The 18885-nt window shown below is 42.5% G+C and overlaps 1 protein-coding gene across 6 annotated transcripts in view; it reads right to left on the bottom strand.

Moving 5' to 3' along the window:
- The window catches only part of si:ch211-200p22.4 (phosphatidylinositol-binding clathrin assembly protein), an 89608-nt gene that overhangs the window by 20729 nt on the left and 49994 nt on the right, over positions 1-18885 (bottom strand). For 3 of the 6 annotated variants that reach the window (XM_061031715.1, XM_061031719.1, XM_061031717.1), the window contains exons 9-14: positions 17538-17579; positions 12252-12337; positions 12013-12136; positions 6085-6218; positions 4552-4652; positions 2679-2789 (exon numbers count right to left, since the gene is read on the bottom strand). In XM_061031715.1, the coding sequence (XP_060887698.1) occupies positions 2679-2789; positions 4552-4652; positions 6085-6218; positions 12013-12136; positions 12252-12337; positions 17538-17579 (598 nt within the window). Of the gene's footprint in view, positions 1-2678; positions 2790-4551; positions 4653-6084; positions 6219-12012; positions 12137-12251; positions 12338-15242; positions 15264-17537; positions 17580-18885 lie in introns of all 6 variants that reach the window. The other 3 variants (XM_061031716.1, XM_061031720.1, XM_061031718.1) reach the window with 3 other exon arrangements.

The following is an 18885-nucleotide window of genomic DNA, read 5'->3' as shown; positions in this document are numbered from 1 at the left end:
GAGGAGTTGAGCAGATGGAAAGGAGTTGCCTGGGTGATTGTTGCCTTGTGAAGTGTGATGGGGAGATGATGAGGCAGATGAAATAAATGGAGGGAGGAGAAGGAGGAGGAGTTGGAGGAGGAGGAGGAGGAGGAGGAGGGAATGGTGTGAACAACAACAAACACAAAACAGACGAACAGAAGCGGACAGATGGGACGGAGGTAAAATGACAGACGAGGTGCGAACAGTCGCAGACGTGGACACACACACAGAAACAAACACTAACAAATACAAAGACACACACACACGCACACACGCACACACGCACACACGCACACACACACACACACACACGCACACACGCACACACACACACACGCACACACACACACACACACACACTATGTGAGATGCTGCCAGTAGCCCCAGATGGTGTATTGGTAGTTGTAGTGGCAGCTTCGCCTCAGATAAACTATTAATAGAGGGAACGTTTGTGCGTCCAAAAACAGAGCCAGGCGGCACACCACCAGAGCCGCCAACTGTTAACACCCCGAGCGGAGCAGAAGACACCGACGGGGTTAAACGAGATTAGAGCGAGCGAGAGCAGCGAGCCCTGAACACAATCTGCACCCTGACATCTTCAACGTTTACTCTTCCCCACCGGCAAATGTTTGAGGAAGAAACGATACAGCTGAACAAATACGGCTAATAACGTGGACGAGGATGATAAAGTGATGGGAATACGTCATCAAATTATACGAGACTCTTGTATCCTCCAGAGTGTTGGAATGACATTATTTAGCAGCCGATACTTTCTCTTCTATTTGTATTCAGTCAAATATATATATTTTTTTCTTGTGATGTGATCGTGGCAGCCATCTTGGTTGTGAAAAAAAAAAAAAAAAAAAAAAAAAGATAGCCTCGATGTTGCAGCTTCGTCCATTCATTGTATCCGACTCAGCCGTGATGAGCTGTCAGAGCAGAGAGAGCAGGAGCTGGCAGATGTGACTGTGTCTAAGGTGGAAAGTGACTTTAATCTAAAAATAAAACTAGTGCCCACGCTCATCACCAAGAACGAACACGTTACCAGAGCAGCAGAAACGGCCCGCTGAGGGGTGTCTTGGTAACAATGAACGGCTGTGACACAGAGTTCATCTAACAAGGGCTACAAAGAAATATGCATAAGGAGGATGAATTGACTGTTGGTTGGTGATTTTTTTCAACTATGAAAACTAATAAAAATCCTTTAATGGATTATAAAAATCCTTTAATGGATTGAAAAGTCACATTTTTAAGACGCCAAAGTTCCATAACTTCCTGTGAGCTCAGAGAGTTTAAACCCGCTCTTCTTTATCAACTCCCTCCTCCCTCTATGATAAAAATAGTCTTCAGATGACCTCTGCAGGTAGTCGCTCTTATCTGCTTTGCCTCCGGAGCTGCCGATAACTCGCAGCGCCTTAAAAATGATATGCTTTGCAGGGGTGTCTGGAGACCCGAAAGGGTTGAGAAGCGCCAAGATTGATTGTGTCAGCTGCTGAGAGGTTAAAAGAAAGTAAGCTAATAAGAGGGCTCGGAGCCAAAGTCCCAGACCTGCAACACTTAAGCCATCAGTCTGAAGCTGTTAGCAGAACAGGCAGCAAAACCACAACAAGAGCACAAGGGGGGGGGGGGGGGTTCATCCACACTCTCTATATACTCATTTAAGATGTCTTAAGTTTAGGTTTTTTTCACTGGATTTTAACATTTTGGCTGGAGATTAATGGATAGATATCAAAACTGTAAGTGGAATATCTGAAAACTTTCCTTTTGTTTCCAAAGATAAAAAACAAAATGAAGGAAATTAGTGAAAATTTTTGGCATAAAAAGACTCAAAACAAGAATTTGAGGTCATTTTCCTGGTTTATCAGATTTGAAAATTCCTACAAAAATGATTAAGGCCTTTGAAGGAAGGATAAAAGAAAAGTTGACTTACTGAGTAAAATCAGATCTGGAATTTGTTAACTTTCTGCTCAGTTCAGTAAAAACTATAAAACGACTGATGTCGAATCCTTCAAAGCCCTGAATTCCTACTTTATGAAACGGCTTGCTTCTATTTTTGGACGGGAACGAATTGGTTGTTTTACAAGGGGAAATTTTGTCTTTATTCTTTCTTACAAGTTGAGAGTGGTCCGGGCTATGTTTTCCAATCACCAATCAGGATTTAGTGATTTCTTGATCCAAATCCATTTGAAACCCTTGGGGTAATCACATCACCGTATTTGCTGAATGAAAACAGACAAGCTTTTAGGAGTTTATCTCCAAGTGATCGATTTAATTTGAACTTCAAACGTATCCAATCTAATTTATTACTGCAGTTACACCAATAGCGGCTATGTTTGGAGAGAAGTTTTGTGCGTCCAAAGCTAGAGCCAGGCGGAACACCAGAAGCAACAGCTTCCAGTTGTAACTTCCGAGCAGGACAAAATACACTGACGTGGTTATACTGGATTAGAGCAAAGAAATCAGGGAGCCCTGAACACAAGCTGCACTGCAAACAAAGGGCTTTGTGAAGAAAAAAAAAAAAAAGCTAGAAACATCCCGCAGTGGCAAGAAAAACCATAACCGTGTGTTAGTGAAATGCTACGATTGTGCTGCCAGCAAAGCCAAAAGGTTTTCAGTTTCAGTAACTGTCTGGACAGTCAGACAGGGGCGGGCTTTACCGGCTGCAGGTTGTGTGCCGTTGTTACTTGGCGTTGTCTTATTCCCAAACACAGCATCGAAATCTACAGTCATGGCCGGGGTGGTCTGCTGCAGATGCTGGCTCTCCAATCCTGAGGGATGCAGTTAGATATGATCCATTAAAAACCTTACACTGTATTAGATAACTGTAGGACTGGGGAAGCTCTGAAATAACTCTAGATTTAAACATCAGATAGTGGTTTAGGCTGCTCCCGTTAGGATTCCAACACCTCCCACCAAACTAATCCCATTAGATTGCTAACATGGACATTACAGTCTCCTGCATGCCGCCATTGTTGTTGCTGAGTAACGTGGGATTGTGCTCAGGCTGTGGGGAATGTCGAGGCTTTCATTGGAGTATTAAGCCCGTGCAAGAGGAAATCCAGCGATACACCTTTTGTTTTTCTGTCTTCATCCACATCCCTGCTGGGGATTAGAGTTTGAAGCCTTTAGAGAGCGGCTGTCTTTGTGGAGTCCGCGAAAACAAGAACACCCGACAGGAAACACAAGAGAGCCAGAGCACCGCAACGTCTATAAATAAATATGACAAGACCGCTACAGCTAACCTTCCAGGAAACATGATAGAGATTCACTAAGGTGATCTAGAAAAGTGGAAGATTAAAAATGACGGATACAAAGTGTACAGTTTGACCCTAAATGTGCATTTAAAATCATATTTAAGTTTTTAATGATATCTGTCATATCTAGCTGTTGTGAGAAGTTTGACACTACTCTAAAAATCTACTTGTCATATATGAAGCTCCAGCTAGCATCTGGCTAGCTTAGCTTGGCTTAGCTTAGTTTAGCTTAGCACAAACATTGGAAAAAGCTAGTCTGGCTTGATCCAAAAAGGTAACAAAATCCACCCAGCAGCACTCCTTGACTTGTTTCATTTGTGATAAAACCTTGGCTTACTGGGTTAGGGGTTAGGGTAGCCCCTTAGGCTAACCCTAACCTTCCTTTGTTACCAGTCTTGCTGCTAAGCTAACAGACATAGACACGTCATATGAATCCTCTTATCGAGCTCTTGGTCAGGGGACAATTAAGACTATTTCCCAAATTACTCTCTAACTTCTTTAACACACTCTTAATAGTCATTTACAGGCCTGGACGTTTGCTGCAGTATGAATCCTTTGTGTTACCTGTGAGCATTGGAGTTATAATATCAGATTCAGTGATCTACCCACTGATAGCATAAAGAGGTAGATCTTTAAGATAGCTCTGACTTTGATCATGCACTTATTCTCTTTAATCCTCTGCCATGTATCCTGTAATACTTTAAGCTAACAGAAGCCTCTTTTTGCTACTTTTTAACTCAACCAGCCGACGCCGAGCTGAAATGTCATATCTTTCAGAGTTTCGGTCGAGTTGATGTTCAGCATTTTTTGCTGCAAGAAGATTTTCATCCACTCTGATAAACAAGAAAACAAAAGACACGGTGGGTGAACCTCTGCCGGCACCGCCTGTGACTGGAGTGTGAACACATAGGATTTGTTGTTATTACATAACGCCGCGAGGATTTACAATAAAAAAAACACCTGCTTCCTTTTTTTTGTTCTCGTTTAAATGACACACCAGCTGCTTCATGCAAGACTAGTTTTTGGAGAGAGGGGATGAAATAATGACGGGGTGGATGGATGGTTTACACAAAACACAGAATGAATGGGTCGGAAAATGGACCAATAGCAACGTGGATGACAAGCTAGAGGAAAAACACACTCAGACTATTTCATCCGTTTGTGCTAGGAGCTGTAGAGTCCGTCTTATCTGCATGTCTGCGTCCCCTCTGTGGCCTTCACATATGTGTACATGCAGGTGTGTGTTTGTGCACGTGTGAGTGTGCAGGTAGCGTACCTCCCCAGGCACTGTTGGCGTTGGAGATGGAAGGATTGCTCTGCACAGCGGGGATGAAGGCCGGCTGAAGATCAAACAGGTCACTGTTCAGATTGGGCACACTAAGAGAGAGAGAGAGAGAGAGAGAAAGAGGAATAAGAAGGTGAAATAAGAGATTTAAAGTAAGAGAGAGGGGTAAAGAAATAGAAACAGCGAGCCAGGAGAGGATAAACAAAGAGAGGAATGGAATTGACGGACAGAGACAGAGCTTTAATATTTAATCAATCTCGTCTGAATAGCCAAAGTCACCACTAAAAGTGTTCGATTGTGGCAGATAAAGATGAATCCTCGCTCTCTGGAGAGCTGTAAAAATTTCCACAGAGCAATAAAACAGTTAGGAGCTGTAAATTCAGAGCCAGTTACTCTGTTGTATTTCTTTGTATCTCTATGTTACAGCCAGAATACGTTTCTGTGATTGGAGGGAATTTCACTGCATCAAAAGTTCAGATTAAACAAGTTTCAAGAGCAGCAGGTTGTTTTAAGTTACAGCTAATACTAATTCTAGTTTTGTTTCATTGTTTTTCAAGTTTAAACCATTATTCACAAAGAAAATGAGCTTTTCAAGATTTTTATTTTAAAAGTTTTATTTCACGTCCTGATCTTCAAGAATATCCTTAAAAGGCTGAATATGCGATTTTTCACACTTAAATGTAAAAGAAATCAAGTATATCCTCTGAAAATAACTCTGTGAGTCCTATCTTCAGTTTGTTTACATCGCCGGGACGGCCGGCTGACTCCTCCCCTCGTGAATAAAAGTTGTTTAATTGAGGGACTAGAGAAAAGAAGAATAACATACTGTACTCACTGATTAACTGTGTTTCTAGATCACGCTCATTTCAGGTAAATTTACATGCAGTGTGAAGATACGAGCATAATAAAGATCGCTAGCATTAGCATGCTAACACAACAATGCAGCGTGAGTTGTTTTGGTTTCATGCTGGAGCTCAAGGGCGACATCTGCTGGATCAAAAAATCGCATATAAAGCCTTTAATCCTCCATCATTTACTATATGTTTATTCATGTCATTTTAATGTACATCTCTTTACTGTATCGTTATTATTACTGTATTTATATTATTTTTTGTGGGAGGAGTCGGGTTGCGTTCTCCTCCACCATTTCCGATGATAAATGAAGTCCCACCCCTTTTTGATTCTGATTGGTCGATGAGGGAGAGGTGACACTGATGTTCCAAAAGTTTAACTGTTTTCAACTGAGAGCGCTGTGAAAAAAAAAGCAGCTGATGTCGAGTCGTGTTTCTATATGATTCATAAGCAGCTTAAGACTTCTCACAGGAGCTTTAATAATCAACTTTTTAATTAGATCAATGCACATTCGTCTAGCTGGACTTTTAATGGATATATGCGTTGATAAGTTGTAAATAGCAGGCTCAGTGAGTGTTTGCTCTAAGAATTCTGGGACATGTAGTATCAAACAGCTCATCCTGAAGGGTTGTGAATGTTTAAGGAGTCAAAGACTTGAGCTGACGTGTTCACCTGTTGGCAGACAGCGCGGAGCTGAACAGCTCTGGTGTCGGAGCGATGTGGTTGTTGTTGGCGCTGCCTATCGACTGACTGCTGGGGGAGGCAGAGGGCGGAGTATGCACGCCAATCTCCTTCAGCCGCTGGTCCTGAAAACACACACACACACACACACACACACACACACACACACAGAAAGTCAACATCATGCAGTCAGGAAGACATTGTCAAACAGTCACTTCCTTTTGCAAATGAACAAATGAATTAGAGCTCAGTTTCCTGTTAAGTCAAATCCTGGAAAGAGGCAAACACACATTCTCACGCACACAAAGCAAATTGAACTTGAAGGTGTGCACAACGACGCACACAAACACGGAAATATAACTCGGAGGAAACGGCGCACAAAATGTTCAGGCGGCTGTCCTCCTGTAACTTTGAGTGTTTTCAGAGTCCTTCTGTCCTTTCAACTCGCTCTCACAGCGAACATGCCCAGTGTGGAGTAACGACAGTAAGAAACATGAAAAAAAAAAAGTTCAATTTGTGTTCTTTGGTGATATTTTGAGAGCGATTGGCTTCAGAAAAGACAGACTCAAACTCAGGCCTTCATCCAAGTTAACTCCTAAAAAAAAAAAAAAAAAAACACTTGATTGCTTGTTTTCCTGTGCCAGCGAGGGCCTTCTGGTGTGGGATAAAGAAAACACAATTTAATGACGGACGATTAAGTGAAAGTGTTTAAAAACTAATGATAATGGTTTCTAATGACGATTAAAAACAAACTCTGCAGCTCGCTTTCTGTGGGTCTGTTAAAAATCCCCCAGCACATCTGAGGCTCTGTCGTCAGCAGCGTCGGGATGCTGCCTTCGCTACAATGGATGAAACTATGCATTACTGAAAATATCTAGATAACTTCAGGAGGACTGATCCGGAGATTCTCCTGACCTGGCTGTTCACATATTTACCTCACAGCTGGAGACTATTTCTGTCAGACGGGAGAGGGGGCGGGGGGGTCTCCTGAGGTAAGACGTGATGTAAAAAAAAAACAAAGACATGGAAGTAGCGGAGTCCGCCATATGACGCTGTATAGAGATATAACCTTTATATCAATGCTATGTGTAGTTCAACGGAATCCCAATATCAACCAAAGAGCAGAGAACATGCATCACTCCCCCCTCCTATTGGCTCGAGCTGAATTCTCCTGATAATATCCTGCTGAGTTCTCACATCAGCTCACTCAGACTTATGAAAATACTAGAGGGTCTGGCAGGAGAAACTCCGGGTGAAGTCCGAGCAAAAATATTTGTCTGTTTGCATTCACATATATAAATCCTCCTGGAAATATCAGGAGTTTTCTGTAGGTGTGAAAGCGCTATTAGAGTTGATTTTCTGTGGTCGTTGTTCTTTTGCCCAAATCGTCTGTCGTTCCGTTCCACATCAAAGTCCCCAGAGTGAGTTCTCAACTGTCCTCGGGGTTCACACAACACAATGATATAGGATCGGTCCTCTAAGCAGACTCTGAACACACCTCACGCTACAGGGACATCTGGAAAGATCGGGGGAGGGGGGATCGAGCTCAAGACCAACCTGTTTACCTCGTCGTGTGTACGCTGCTTAAAATAGTTGATGAAAAATGAAAGGTTAACAAGGTTGATCAGAGATGTCTCCGATGTTCGGATTGGTTGCGTTGTCGTCGTCTATGACGGTAAATGAAGCGTGGTTTGGGTTTGAAACAGTTTGAAGACATCACTTTAAGATCTGAGAAAGGCCGACGACCATTTATTACATACAAGACGTGTAATCAACCAATCACTCGTAGAAAAAATTATTTAAGGTTAATAAATAACAGAATGGTTCATTATTTTCTGTTCAGCTAGCAGTCTGGATAACACAGTCAAACCTCTGGAAGTTATTTGACCTGATGACAGAAGATCAGCTGCTCCGACACCTCTAAAAAAATCTCTCCGACCTCCTCCACGGTTTCATTTCTTGCATGAATTTAAACATTTGGCTCCAGGGTTAGTGTGATGCATGCTGGGAAATCTGACAGCCGGCAGCTTCCCATTAGCCGTCCTTTAAGATGATGTTATGTTTTGGCATTTTGTGAGTAATGTAAACGTGTAAATAATGCACGAGGTTACGATTACACGCACACATGGGACAACATTAAAGATCATCAGCGTATTGATTGATTTTTATTAATATGTTCTTATGCTCATTTATATTTGATTTCCCTCTGGGTCTTGTTACTGTTGACCTCATATCTCCTCTGGGATCGATGCATTTGTGTCTTATGTGGGAGCATGTTCGGGGGGGGGGAAGCAATTTAGAGCAGGACAAAAAGGTGGAGATGTGGAGTATGGATTGTCGCAGTGGGAATGGAAATTGCTGCTTCTTCCTGGGAGCCTGTGGGTTTTTTTTTTTTTTTTTTTTATCTACACACAGTCACCGCGGTGTTTTTGATGCAAGACGTGTTCCTGTGACGTTTATTCCCCCCCGATAGTGATCACAGTACTACACGGTCGGTAACGCTCCCTACAGAGAACTGATCCACTTTGATTAAAACACATTCTTCTTCTCACTGAAGACGATGTTTACGTCTAAGTCGGTATGGAGGTGCTATAATGGAGGTCGTGTTTTTTTCAGTTAAAGCCCCAAAACTATGGAACAGCCTCCCTCTTCCAATCAGGTCTGCATCCTCTACTGACTCTTTTAAGACCCTTCTAAAGACATATTTTTATATGTTAGCATTTGAGTCCTCTGGGCCTGAATAGACGGTTCTTTCAGATTCCAGTTATTGCTTTCATTATCTCTCCTATTTATTCTATCGTATTTTATTTTGTGTTTTTTGTAATATGTTGTAATCCCCTGTAAACTGTTTCTTTGATGCATTGTACAGCACTTTGGTCAGCTGCTGCTGTTTTTAAATGTGCTTTATAAACACATGTGACTTGACTTGACTATTGTTGCTACAATTGTCAGATCAGCGTTTTCCAAAAGATGCACTTACATCTACAAGGTGATGATGCCGCAAAAAAAATTATTTCTGGATTGAGATTTCTCAACTCTCTCTCCGTTTGTTTCGTGAGAAATCATCAGAAAAACAAGAAATGTTTCCTGTAAAGTCCACAGCAGATGAGTTTTTTTGGGGTTTTAAGCAGACGCTTGCTTTTGGAAATTCACTGACTCTTGTTGTTTGTGTTCGTTGTGTTTCCTCTCGCCCATTTGGGCTCTCCTCTGCTAACACAGTGCACACGTCGCTGAATGACCTGCATCCGTCAACAAAGCTGTCAATCATGGCATCTATTTTGCCTGGGTTCTTATGATGGTCGGGTTATATATGTCTGTTGGGTATCGTGTAATATGGGTTCTTTTCTGTTGAATTGTATTTAATTACTTTTAGTATTTTGCATTTCTTATGTTCTTCTGTGTTTGGTTTGCTTTGTTCTTGTTTTTGCTGTTTGTCGAAGCACTTTGTAAACCTGTGTTTTTAAAAGGTGCTATATAAATAAAGTTATTGTTATTTAAACCATTTATACAGTAGCTCAGTCTGTAGGGATTTGGGATGGGAACAGGAGGGGGTCGTTGGTTCAAGTCCCGGTGCGGAAAAAGTCTGGAATATGTCTGGTGGCTGGAGAGCTGCCAGTTCACTTACTGAGCACTGCAGAGGTGTGTGCAGATGTGCAGCCCATAGGATCCTGTGTGTGTGCATGTGTGTGTATTTCAGCCTGTGTGTGTGTGTGTGTGTAGCATGTCTCGACAACAGAGTGTAAAAGTCATTTCTCATCGTGTCGGAAAAGAAGATGACTAACCGTCACGACAAAAACCAGTTTGAGGAAAAAAAAACAGATTTCTCATTTATTTTGATTGCGTTTTTCTGAGAAAAAAAAAAAAGTCCAATTGACTTCGTGGCTTAGGCGTCATCGTTTAGAGGGAACGCTCAGTTGGAGCAGATAAATAAACAGAATCTCCTGCTGTAGTGGATCCTCTTCATTGGTATTCTGACAGCGTGGAGGGGAACAAACGGGAGCTGCTGTTATTGTTTGGGCTGCGGCCCCCAGCTGGACAGAAGCTGAGTGTGGAAGTGTTTCTGTCTTTTTTTTTTTTCAATACGAGAGTGTGTGTGTGTGTGTGTGTGTGTGTGTGTGTGTGTGTGTGTGTGTGTGTGTGTGTGTGTGTGTGTGTGTGTGTGTGTGTGTGCGTGTGTGTGTGTGTGTGCGTGTGTGTAAAGTCCATATGGACAGCAGAGCACTCAGACAGCTGTAGCCGAGTATCGCTGTGACCCCTGCTCACCCCTCTCTCTCTCGCTCTCTCATGATCTCACTCGCTCTATCTTCAAAATAAAAGCCCGAGGTAATCAGTGGACCCTGGCAGGAACAGGGCGACCAAGGGCACAGAGTAAACAGGGCGCTAAAATCCAATCAACCACACAAACACACAAACACACAGAGACAGACACACACACACACACACACACACGCACACACACACACACACACACACTCAGAACCTAATCTGACAGCAAGTACACAAACTACACACAACTAAGACACGGGCAACACAAAGATACACATACTGAATCTTTTCTTCCAGGATGTAAGCATACTTTAAACACACACACACACACACACACACACACACACACACACACACTGTACAGACTCAATTACAGCTCGCTGTAAGGAAAGGACTCCCGGGGCTCCGAGCGAGAAATGTCAACACATTTTACACTTTGACTTTCCTAGCGCTGTGAGACTCCCGGCCTTTAGCGTCGACCGCAGCTCACGCTCACAACACAGAAAAAAAAAAAAAAAAAAAGTTGCAGAGAAATCTATCAGCAGAACAAGTCAGATGTCTACAGGACAAAAGTTGAGCAGTATATAAGTTTTTCTTATCTTTTTATAGATTTTTTTCTACCTTTTTATCGGGCTCTAGTGGTACATCGTTGCTGCAGATTTAAAGTTTGTTGTAGATGCTGTTTTACAGTAAGTTTTCACTTTTACGGTAAGTTACCGCTTTATTGTTCTCCTTCTGTACAAGAAGAGATTTTCATGACTCGTTTTTAAGACTGTTATAGATGTCATTACAGCGGGGGATTTGTAAATCCAGTGTGACTAAGACACTTATTTTTTTTCCTCAAATGACAATAAATGAACCAAAGTCATGTAACCGCCCACTTACATGAATAACTACAAGATGATTCAATGTTCAACCATCACAAAAATGTTCAACGTTAACATCAGAATCGGGTTTATTTGCCTTGTATTCGACACAGACAAGAAGTTTTTTAGACTCTGGTACTCAGAAGCTCTCTGTTCTTTCCCAGTGCAAACAAACACACAGAGACAATATTTACACAAAGATTGAAACTAGATAGGATAAACAGACAGATACTGGGAGAAAATGTTCTCTTTGTGTATTTTTGTATCTACTACTTTGGATGTGATCTGTGTGAGGAAGAACGCAAGTTTAAGAAGTTTGTTTTGTTTGATTGTTTGAAATTTGTTGATTGTAAAAACACAGAGTAAGTGCTGATTGAAGCCTTAGCCACCAAAAAATTGATGGACACAAACATGGTGTTGTACTTGGTCTACATGCTGAGCTGAATCTGTGAAGAAGAAAGCGGTAATTTGATGCCGAAAATTCCTGAATTAAATGAATCATTATAAAAAGGTAAAAAGTGTTACAGACCAGGACAAACACAATAGTGTATCCAGATATAGACAGAACTTAATACCTGCTGTAAATGGGGCAAAAAAACAAAAAGAAAATGCTGTTGAAATGGGACTCTTGAAGACGCTGAGAGCTGCTTTAAACTGAGAGGTGAGAGCTGTGACTGCTCGACCTGCTGCTGCAGCTGCTGGTGTTTCTGCTGCCACAGCACTGAGTCTCGACCCCTCGACTCAGAGGTGATTTTTGGTACAGAAGCTAAAAAAAAAAAACGGTTACCTTAAGAGCCTGCAGTCTGGCCTGCTCCTCCTCCAGGGCCTGCTGCTTCTCCTTCTCGTCCATGCGGCTGAACGACATGCCGGTGGAGGAGAGGGACGAGACGGCGCTGGACAGGGTGGACGCTCTGCAAAAAACATGAGACACGCTCAAGCAACTTCTAATTATTCTCTTGATGTATTAAGTGGTGTTAAATGTTTTTTTTTTTTAAGAAAACAGGGTGAAAAATGAAGGATGTCTACCTGGTGTCTGCATTTAACTCCTTGGTCTTTTTGCCCTCCAGAGAGGCCAAATGCTGCTCCAAAGCCTCCAGAAGGCTGCTGGGGGCCTGAGAAAATCAAGACATTCAGTCAGAAAGTCAACTTCTTGACTTGTGTTTTTCCACTTTCTCTCTCTCTCTCTCTCTCATATGCACAAAAAAAAAGACCCGCCCATACATATGCCAACACTCACACACAGCAGCACCCAGGAGTTAGTCAGTCTCACAGGAAGGTAACAGAGTGCATCAGGCTCCAAGAATAGCCATGGCAACATGCAGCAAACACTCGCACGGTTAGAGCAGGAGACTCAAAGGAGAGAGAGAGAGAGAGAGAAAGAGAGAGAGAGAGAGAGAACAAAGGAGGAGGCTGAGAGACAAAGAGCGAGGGGGGGAAAAAGGTGGAGAGCAGAGAAGAGGTCGCGACACTTCCTCTCCTGACTTTTGCATGAGCAGAGGGCGATAATTTCTCTCCTGCTTAAAAATGTTCTATTTAAATCCTTTTGCTGTGTTCGAGCGTTTTTTGTCTTTCTTATCTGACGGTGTCACTCGTCCTGTCACACCTGCACAAAAAGACGTCTCTGCTCGGGTTTAAAGCAAATCTCTGCACACTCACTCCACGAGGGGATTGAGATTATGCTCTAATCTTTTTTTTTTCACCTTTTCTTAACGACTAGTCCAGATAAACGTCAGAGTGTCTGAAAATGCTTCTTTTGTTGTGATTAAACTCGGGCTGAACCGTTCCTGCGGCACACATGAAGTGAGCAGGTTTACCCGGGGATTGTTGCTAAGCTACTGCATGAAAAAACAGCTGCAGACTCCAAGTTGAGCATCCGATCGCTCGCACTGCACAAGACGGCGGACTTCAAGCGCTCGTTAAGTGCCTCATTAATGCTCCAAAAGCCACAAAAAGAAGAAGAGGCTCAAACAGAGCGAGACGTCTTCATTATTAAGCAGACAATCAGAAGTTCTCCTGCGAAATTTAACAAGCAGAAAAAGAAATCTTTCTCAGCTTTTCTTTTTTTTTTTTTTTTTGGCTAAGGAGGAGAAATCCTTCCACTGAGAAAATATAAGACAACGTCATGTCTGCCTCTCTCCGTCCACAAGAATGCAAAGTGTGCTGTCAGTCGGGGCTGCAGACATGCACGCAAACACACACACACACACACATATTAAGGAATGTTTTGGCTCCGGAGTTGTTAGCACTCGGCTAGACGGCGGCTTCTCGCCAAACTGTTGCCTGGTTGTTAAAGAAACAGACTCTGAAGAAAGAAGGAGAGATCGGCTTTAACTGTCTGAGTTGGTGAAAAGAACTTTGAGTCTGCAGAGTCAATATTTGCTCCGACACAGAAACTCAGCAGCCGGTTTTCTTATCTCTTGACCGTCCTTTTTTTGCATTCTTTAAACGTAGCTTCCTCAATCCAAGATGTTTGGAGATAAAGCCGCCTGTCAAAGGCAGAGACAGAAACATTTTTAAAAAGAGACTAAAATGAGAATACCAATGCCATTTGTTGACACCAATCTCTGACAATTATTAACCACCAAGCCCGCCATCTTGTGCCCAATCTCAGAACCCATTGGCTAACATATGATGACGATATAGACTCTTAGAGCCAAGGCCAACTTTTCAAGGTTAGTTTAGCAACAGAGGACTCCCAGAACAGATTTAGGGTTTGGTCGAGTTGCAGTTTCTGTGCCGCAATCCAACTCTGGCTGGGATGATGGATGTGGGGGAAAAACCAATATAAGTTGCCTTTTGTTTTAAACAGGAGTGGTCGCACTACCTCAAATTTAACAACAGGAGAAGATCTCTATCTCGATGATTCTCTGCTACCTTAGAAATACAGGGCACCAATGGCCAAGCGGTGAGGTTGCACCCGAAGCATGGAGGCCATCGTCTTCAAAGTGGGCGACCGAAGTTCAAATCCAACCTGTGGCTCTTTTCTAGCATGTCATTCTCTACTTTCGTCTTTGTCTCCTTCTCTATCCTCTGTCATATCAAATAAATAAGGTATAAAAGTCAAAAATACACCAGGGGTAAAATATTTCCTTTTCTGCCTTGCTGAGATTTTACATTCACGAGACTGGGACACAGATTACCAAGAATGTCCTTGGGCAGCCAAAAATTTTAATCAGTTCATCTGCGAGTCCAGGAGGACGTTTCTGCCAAAACTCCAAGAAATCGGCTCCAGGATTCCTCTCATGTGGCTTTCACAGTAAACGCGATGGGTAGGATGTACGCACGGCTGGACAGAAACTCCCCAAAAGTGAAAAAAAAAAAACCTCTGACCACGGCTGATGCCCAGAAAGAGGCATGGAAACAGAAACGCACCCGCCCAGTCTCCACAACAAACAATGCTATCTTTCGACGCGAGGAGTTCATTTGTGAATTATTGCTCAACCTGAGAGAGAGTCCTCTTTTTCTCCCCTCTCATTTTTGTCCGCTCTCTCTGATAATGCAGGGGTTATTCATTATCCAAGCACCTCCATGCAGGGTGGAAGCCATGATGTTGTGCATGACAAAACATGAAATAAACAACATCTTAAGGAGGAGGGAGGGAATCTAAACGAGCGATTGGAAAACCTGGTGCAGGGATTCTTTTTCTTTCATGCAAATGCAAAAACGGAGGGGTGAAGCCTCATTTTCTATTCATGAGCTTTCATGGCCTTTTGCTTGTCGTGCCAGCGTTCTCTCTGTGTGTGTGTGTGTGTGTGTGTGTGTGTGCAGATCTGTGCGCGAGAGAGCTACAAGCAAGCCACCTGAGGCCAACACACTCATATTGAACTCAGTCAACACCCCGTCGCTCCACAAAGGGGAAAGGGAAAAAACACAAGAGCATGCCTCTGAGTGTATGAGGTGTTGGTGTGTGTGTTGAACACACACGTATACATCATACAGTCAAGCGTGCTGTATATGATATTCATGCAGGGGGGGTTTGGGGGGGGTAAGCAGTACAGTATGCAACCCACCACCTACAAGGTAAGATCCTTTTGTTTTCTGCGACAGACGAGGGAGAAGAGAAAAAAGGTCTATTTAACGACCACACTCAGTTTTACTACGAGTTTGACACCCACACAGTCCATCCACACGCCGTTAACTTCCCGCCCTACGCTCGGTAATGATTTTTTAGAAATGCATGAGCACAAGCCATCCAGGCTGGGGAAAAAAATGTTACAGTTGTGTCCATGTGTGGGAGATCCTTCCACAGATTTCTTGAAGCAGATAAGCACCAAAGTGGCAACTTTCAATATTACAACGTGCACAAAGTGCTGAAAGTTTACTGAGCTGAGGACACTGTTACGCTCCCCCCCGCCCGCTACGCTCCGTCAATGAAAGGCGTCTGATCCAACCTTCACAACAGGGTCCTAAGACGCTGACTAGACTCTTCTCCTCTGTCGCCCCCCGGTGGTGGAATGAACTTCCAAACTCCATGTGATCTGCAGAGTCCCTCTGCACCTTTAAGAAAAAGCTAAAGACCCAGCTCTTTCATGAATACCTACTAACTTAATGATGATGGTCTCCATATTATTGATGATGATGATGGTAATGACGATGGTTTTTGTTTGATAACGACGACTTATAAGATGGTTTCTATACTGATTAGAGCTCTCAAGAACTGCCCTCAATGTTGTGCTTTGCCTCTGGTCACTTCCTGTCAGCACCTGTGTGTCCAATCAGACTCAAAGCTGATCGTTTGCTCTTACTCACATTGTTCCCTTTTTCTAGATCCTTGCTTGTGTTGTTCTTACTCTCTGATGTACGTCACTTTGGATAAAAGAGTCTGCTAAGTGAATTGTACTATCAGGGTTTGAAACTCTTTAACTTGCTGAGTCCCAGTTTAAGGGCTGAATCCTTTGAAGGGTGCATTCGAAGACCAGTTGTGACACAGCGTTGCGTCGCAGGCTGTCCATTTTCCGAGGCTCGTTCAAAGGCAGCAGAAAAGTACGACTGACTTTCCCCGGGCCTCGTAGGATCCATCCGGTGCACCCTTGGTCGCCCAACATTTCCCAAGATTTACTGCGCACCAATTCAAACGAGATTGTGACTTTTCAAGCCGCCGACAATTAAACTTTTATATATAAGTCGTTGTTTCCATCTCAGTCGGATAGCTAGTGATGCTAATGTTGCTAATGTTAAACTAAAGGGACCTTAAAACGATCTTTAAAATAAAAGCACAAGTTACACGATGTCAGTTTTTATTGCTAGTAACAATGCAGCTGTCAAGGTTGCTAGGCAACAGGGGCTGTGCTTAGACACGAACGGGTAACGGCGGGGAACAGCCGGTGGCACAAACATCAAATCCTCTGTAGACCGGACCATTTCAGTCCTGACTGAGCGGACTAAGAAGACGACGAAGGCGCGGTCCTGTTGAAGCACTGTTTTTTTAAAAAGAAGCAAAATAATGAAATTCCAAAAATGCGATTAAAAAATGTGATTAATCGTGATGAACTATTTAAAATTAGCAATTAATCGTGTTTAAAAAATATATCCTTTGAAAAGCCTAGTGAAAAATCTACAAAATAATAGTTAACAGCATCACAGTGTTAATGACTGAAGGAGGATAAAAAAAGGATTTACAAATAAGAACTGTATCCATGTGGTGGTCTAACCAGGATTGTCTACAGCCTCTCTTCTTTCCTCTCATAAACCATTAGGAGGAGGATGAACACAAGCTGGAAGCGATTCCTCTGAATTTGAAATGAGAGACAAAGGCAGCTTTATCCTTGACGATTAAAAACAGAAATCTTGGAGTCTATTCCCTCTTGTTTTTAAAGCCCTTTGTTGTAGTAATTATGTTTATTCTGGGGGAGATACAAGGTCTAAAGCTCATTGTTTGTGAAGGTTTTTTTTTTTTTTTTTAAATCCATGTGATGTCTAAACAGGCCAAATAAACACACCTCCGCCTGTGGTCGGAACTATAAGCAGCATTGAGACGTGAGAGAGGAAGCAGGAAATCAATCGAAGTTTGAGGAGCGCTGCATCGACTCGGCTCAGGTGAGACGAGATGGTCGAGTGGAATAAATGTGAGTGGGTGGAGAGAGAGAGAGAGAGAGAGAGGGGGGAGAAGAGAGGATGAGTTGAAGAGGAGGAACACAGGTAAATGGAGGGGTGAAGTGTGGCGTTAAGTGGATGAAACCACATGGAGGGTTGAGAGGAAGCGAGAGGGAAAAAAAGGTGAGGCGTAAGAAAGGGAAGCGGGAAAAATGAGTTAGAAAAAGAGAAGAAGAAGAAGAAGAAGAAGAAGAAGTGGAAGGTGAGATGTACACTGACCTGTGAGAGATCTGGGATGTCACCCTGATCTATTCCAACTTGCTGTCGTCAAAAACAAAACAAAAAAAATTGGAAGGCAGGAAGGTGGGATAAAATGGAGAGGGGGGAAAATAAAAATAAAAAAAGCAGAAGAAGGGGGGGGGGGGATCCGTTTGGAGAAAAAAAAAAAAAAAGATGAGAAAAAGAAAACAAAACAGGGGATCATTACTCCATGCAGTGGCAGTGTCGACATAAAACGACAACAGAAATAAACAAGGAAAAGTTTTTTCGACATGTAGGATTGGCTCATGAAGCCGCCAATCCTGACAAAGTGATTGGACGGTGATAAATGTGTCTGACCAATGAGAGAGCGGGGGCATGGACGGACTGATGGATAATGAACACGTGAACACATTTATAAAAAAAAAAAAAAAACGCTTAAGTTTTCTCAACAAAAAAAAAAAACAACGCGAGACACTTGTTGACTTTCAGGACACAGATATAGAACATAAAGTCCTGGACACTTCAGTAATGAACACGACCCTTAAAAAGGTTTCACTTCTGCAGAAGAAGAAGAATTAGAGTTGCTGAAAGTCGGCTCGTTAAAGGTTCCCTTCTGGATATTTCACTCTTGTTTGTTTATCCTGTGTTTTCATCTTATTTTAATGATAGGCAACAACAAAAAAACACGCTCAACTCCCTTTCAAAATAAAACAACTGGGTGCTGAATCCCGAACAAATATTGGAACAAGAAAAACGCATAAGGACAGCGCTCCAAATTTGTGTATTTATTAGAGGTGTGGCAATTAAATACACAAATTTGGAGTGCTGTCCTTATCGCTTTTTCTTGTGTTATTTTAAGACAGCTCGTTCTAAATGAAAATATGTCATGTTTAAGTTACGCTCAGAGTGTTATCAGTCTGTGGAGGTTTGACAGTGAACCAGAATCTGGAGGGGCAGATCAGTGGGGGGGGGGGGGGGGGGGTGTAGAGTCACGTGTAGCAGACCTTCTTACCTTTTCTGCTGTGTAACACAAACTCTACAGGTTAGACTGTCAACATAATGCATCAACATAACACAGTACAGTTCCCTTCAAGATGACCCCCCCCACACTTTGTCTCAGAAACAAAATGAGTATCAGAACATTTCATACTTGTTGTGTATGTTTCATGTCATGTACGTCTTTGTAACCTGCTACTGGACGCTTTGAATTTCCCTCGGGATCAAGAAAGTATCTTTCTTCTATCTTGTATGAGCATGTGACAAATACAAATCTTGAATCTTGTTTTTAAGTTTTGCAGCATTTTTTTTTGATTTTCAATTTCCTAGTCTCATAGAATTTGATGACAAACTGGGAGAATGATGTTTT

This window comes from Labrus mixtus, chromosome 23 (genome assembly GCF_963584025.1).
Source record: "Labrus mixtus chromosome 23, fLabMix1.1, whole genome shotgun sequence".
Classification (NCBI taxonomy): Eukaryota; Metazoa; Chordata; class Actinopteri; order Labriformes; family Labridae; genus Labrus; species Labrus mixtus.
Note: the sequence above shows the minus strand (reverse complement) of the source record. Positions and strands in the feature narration are given on the sequence as shown.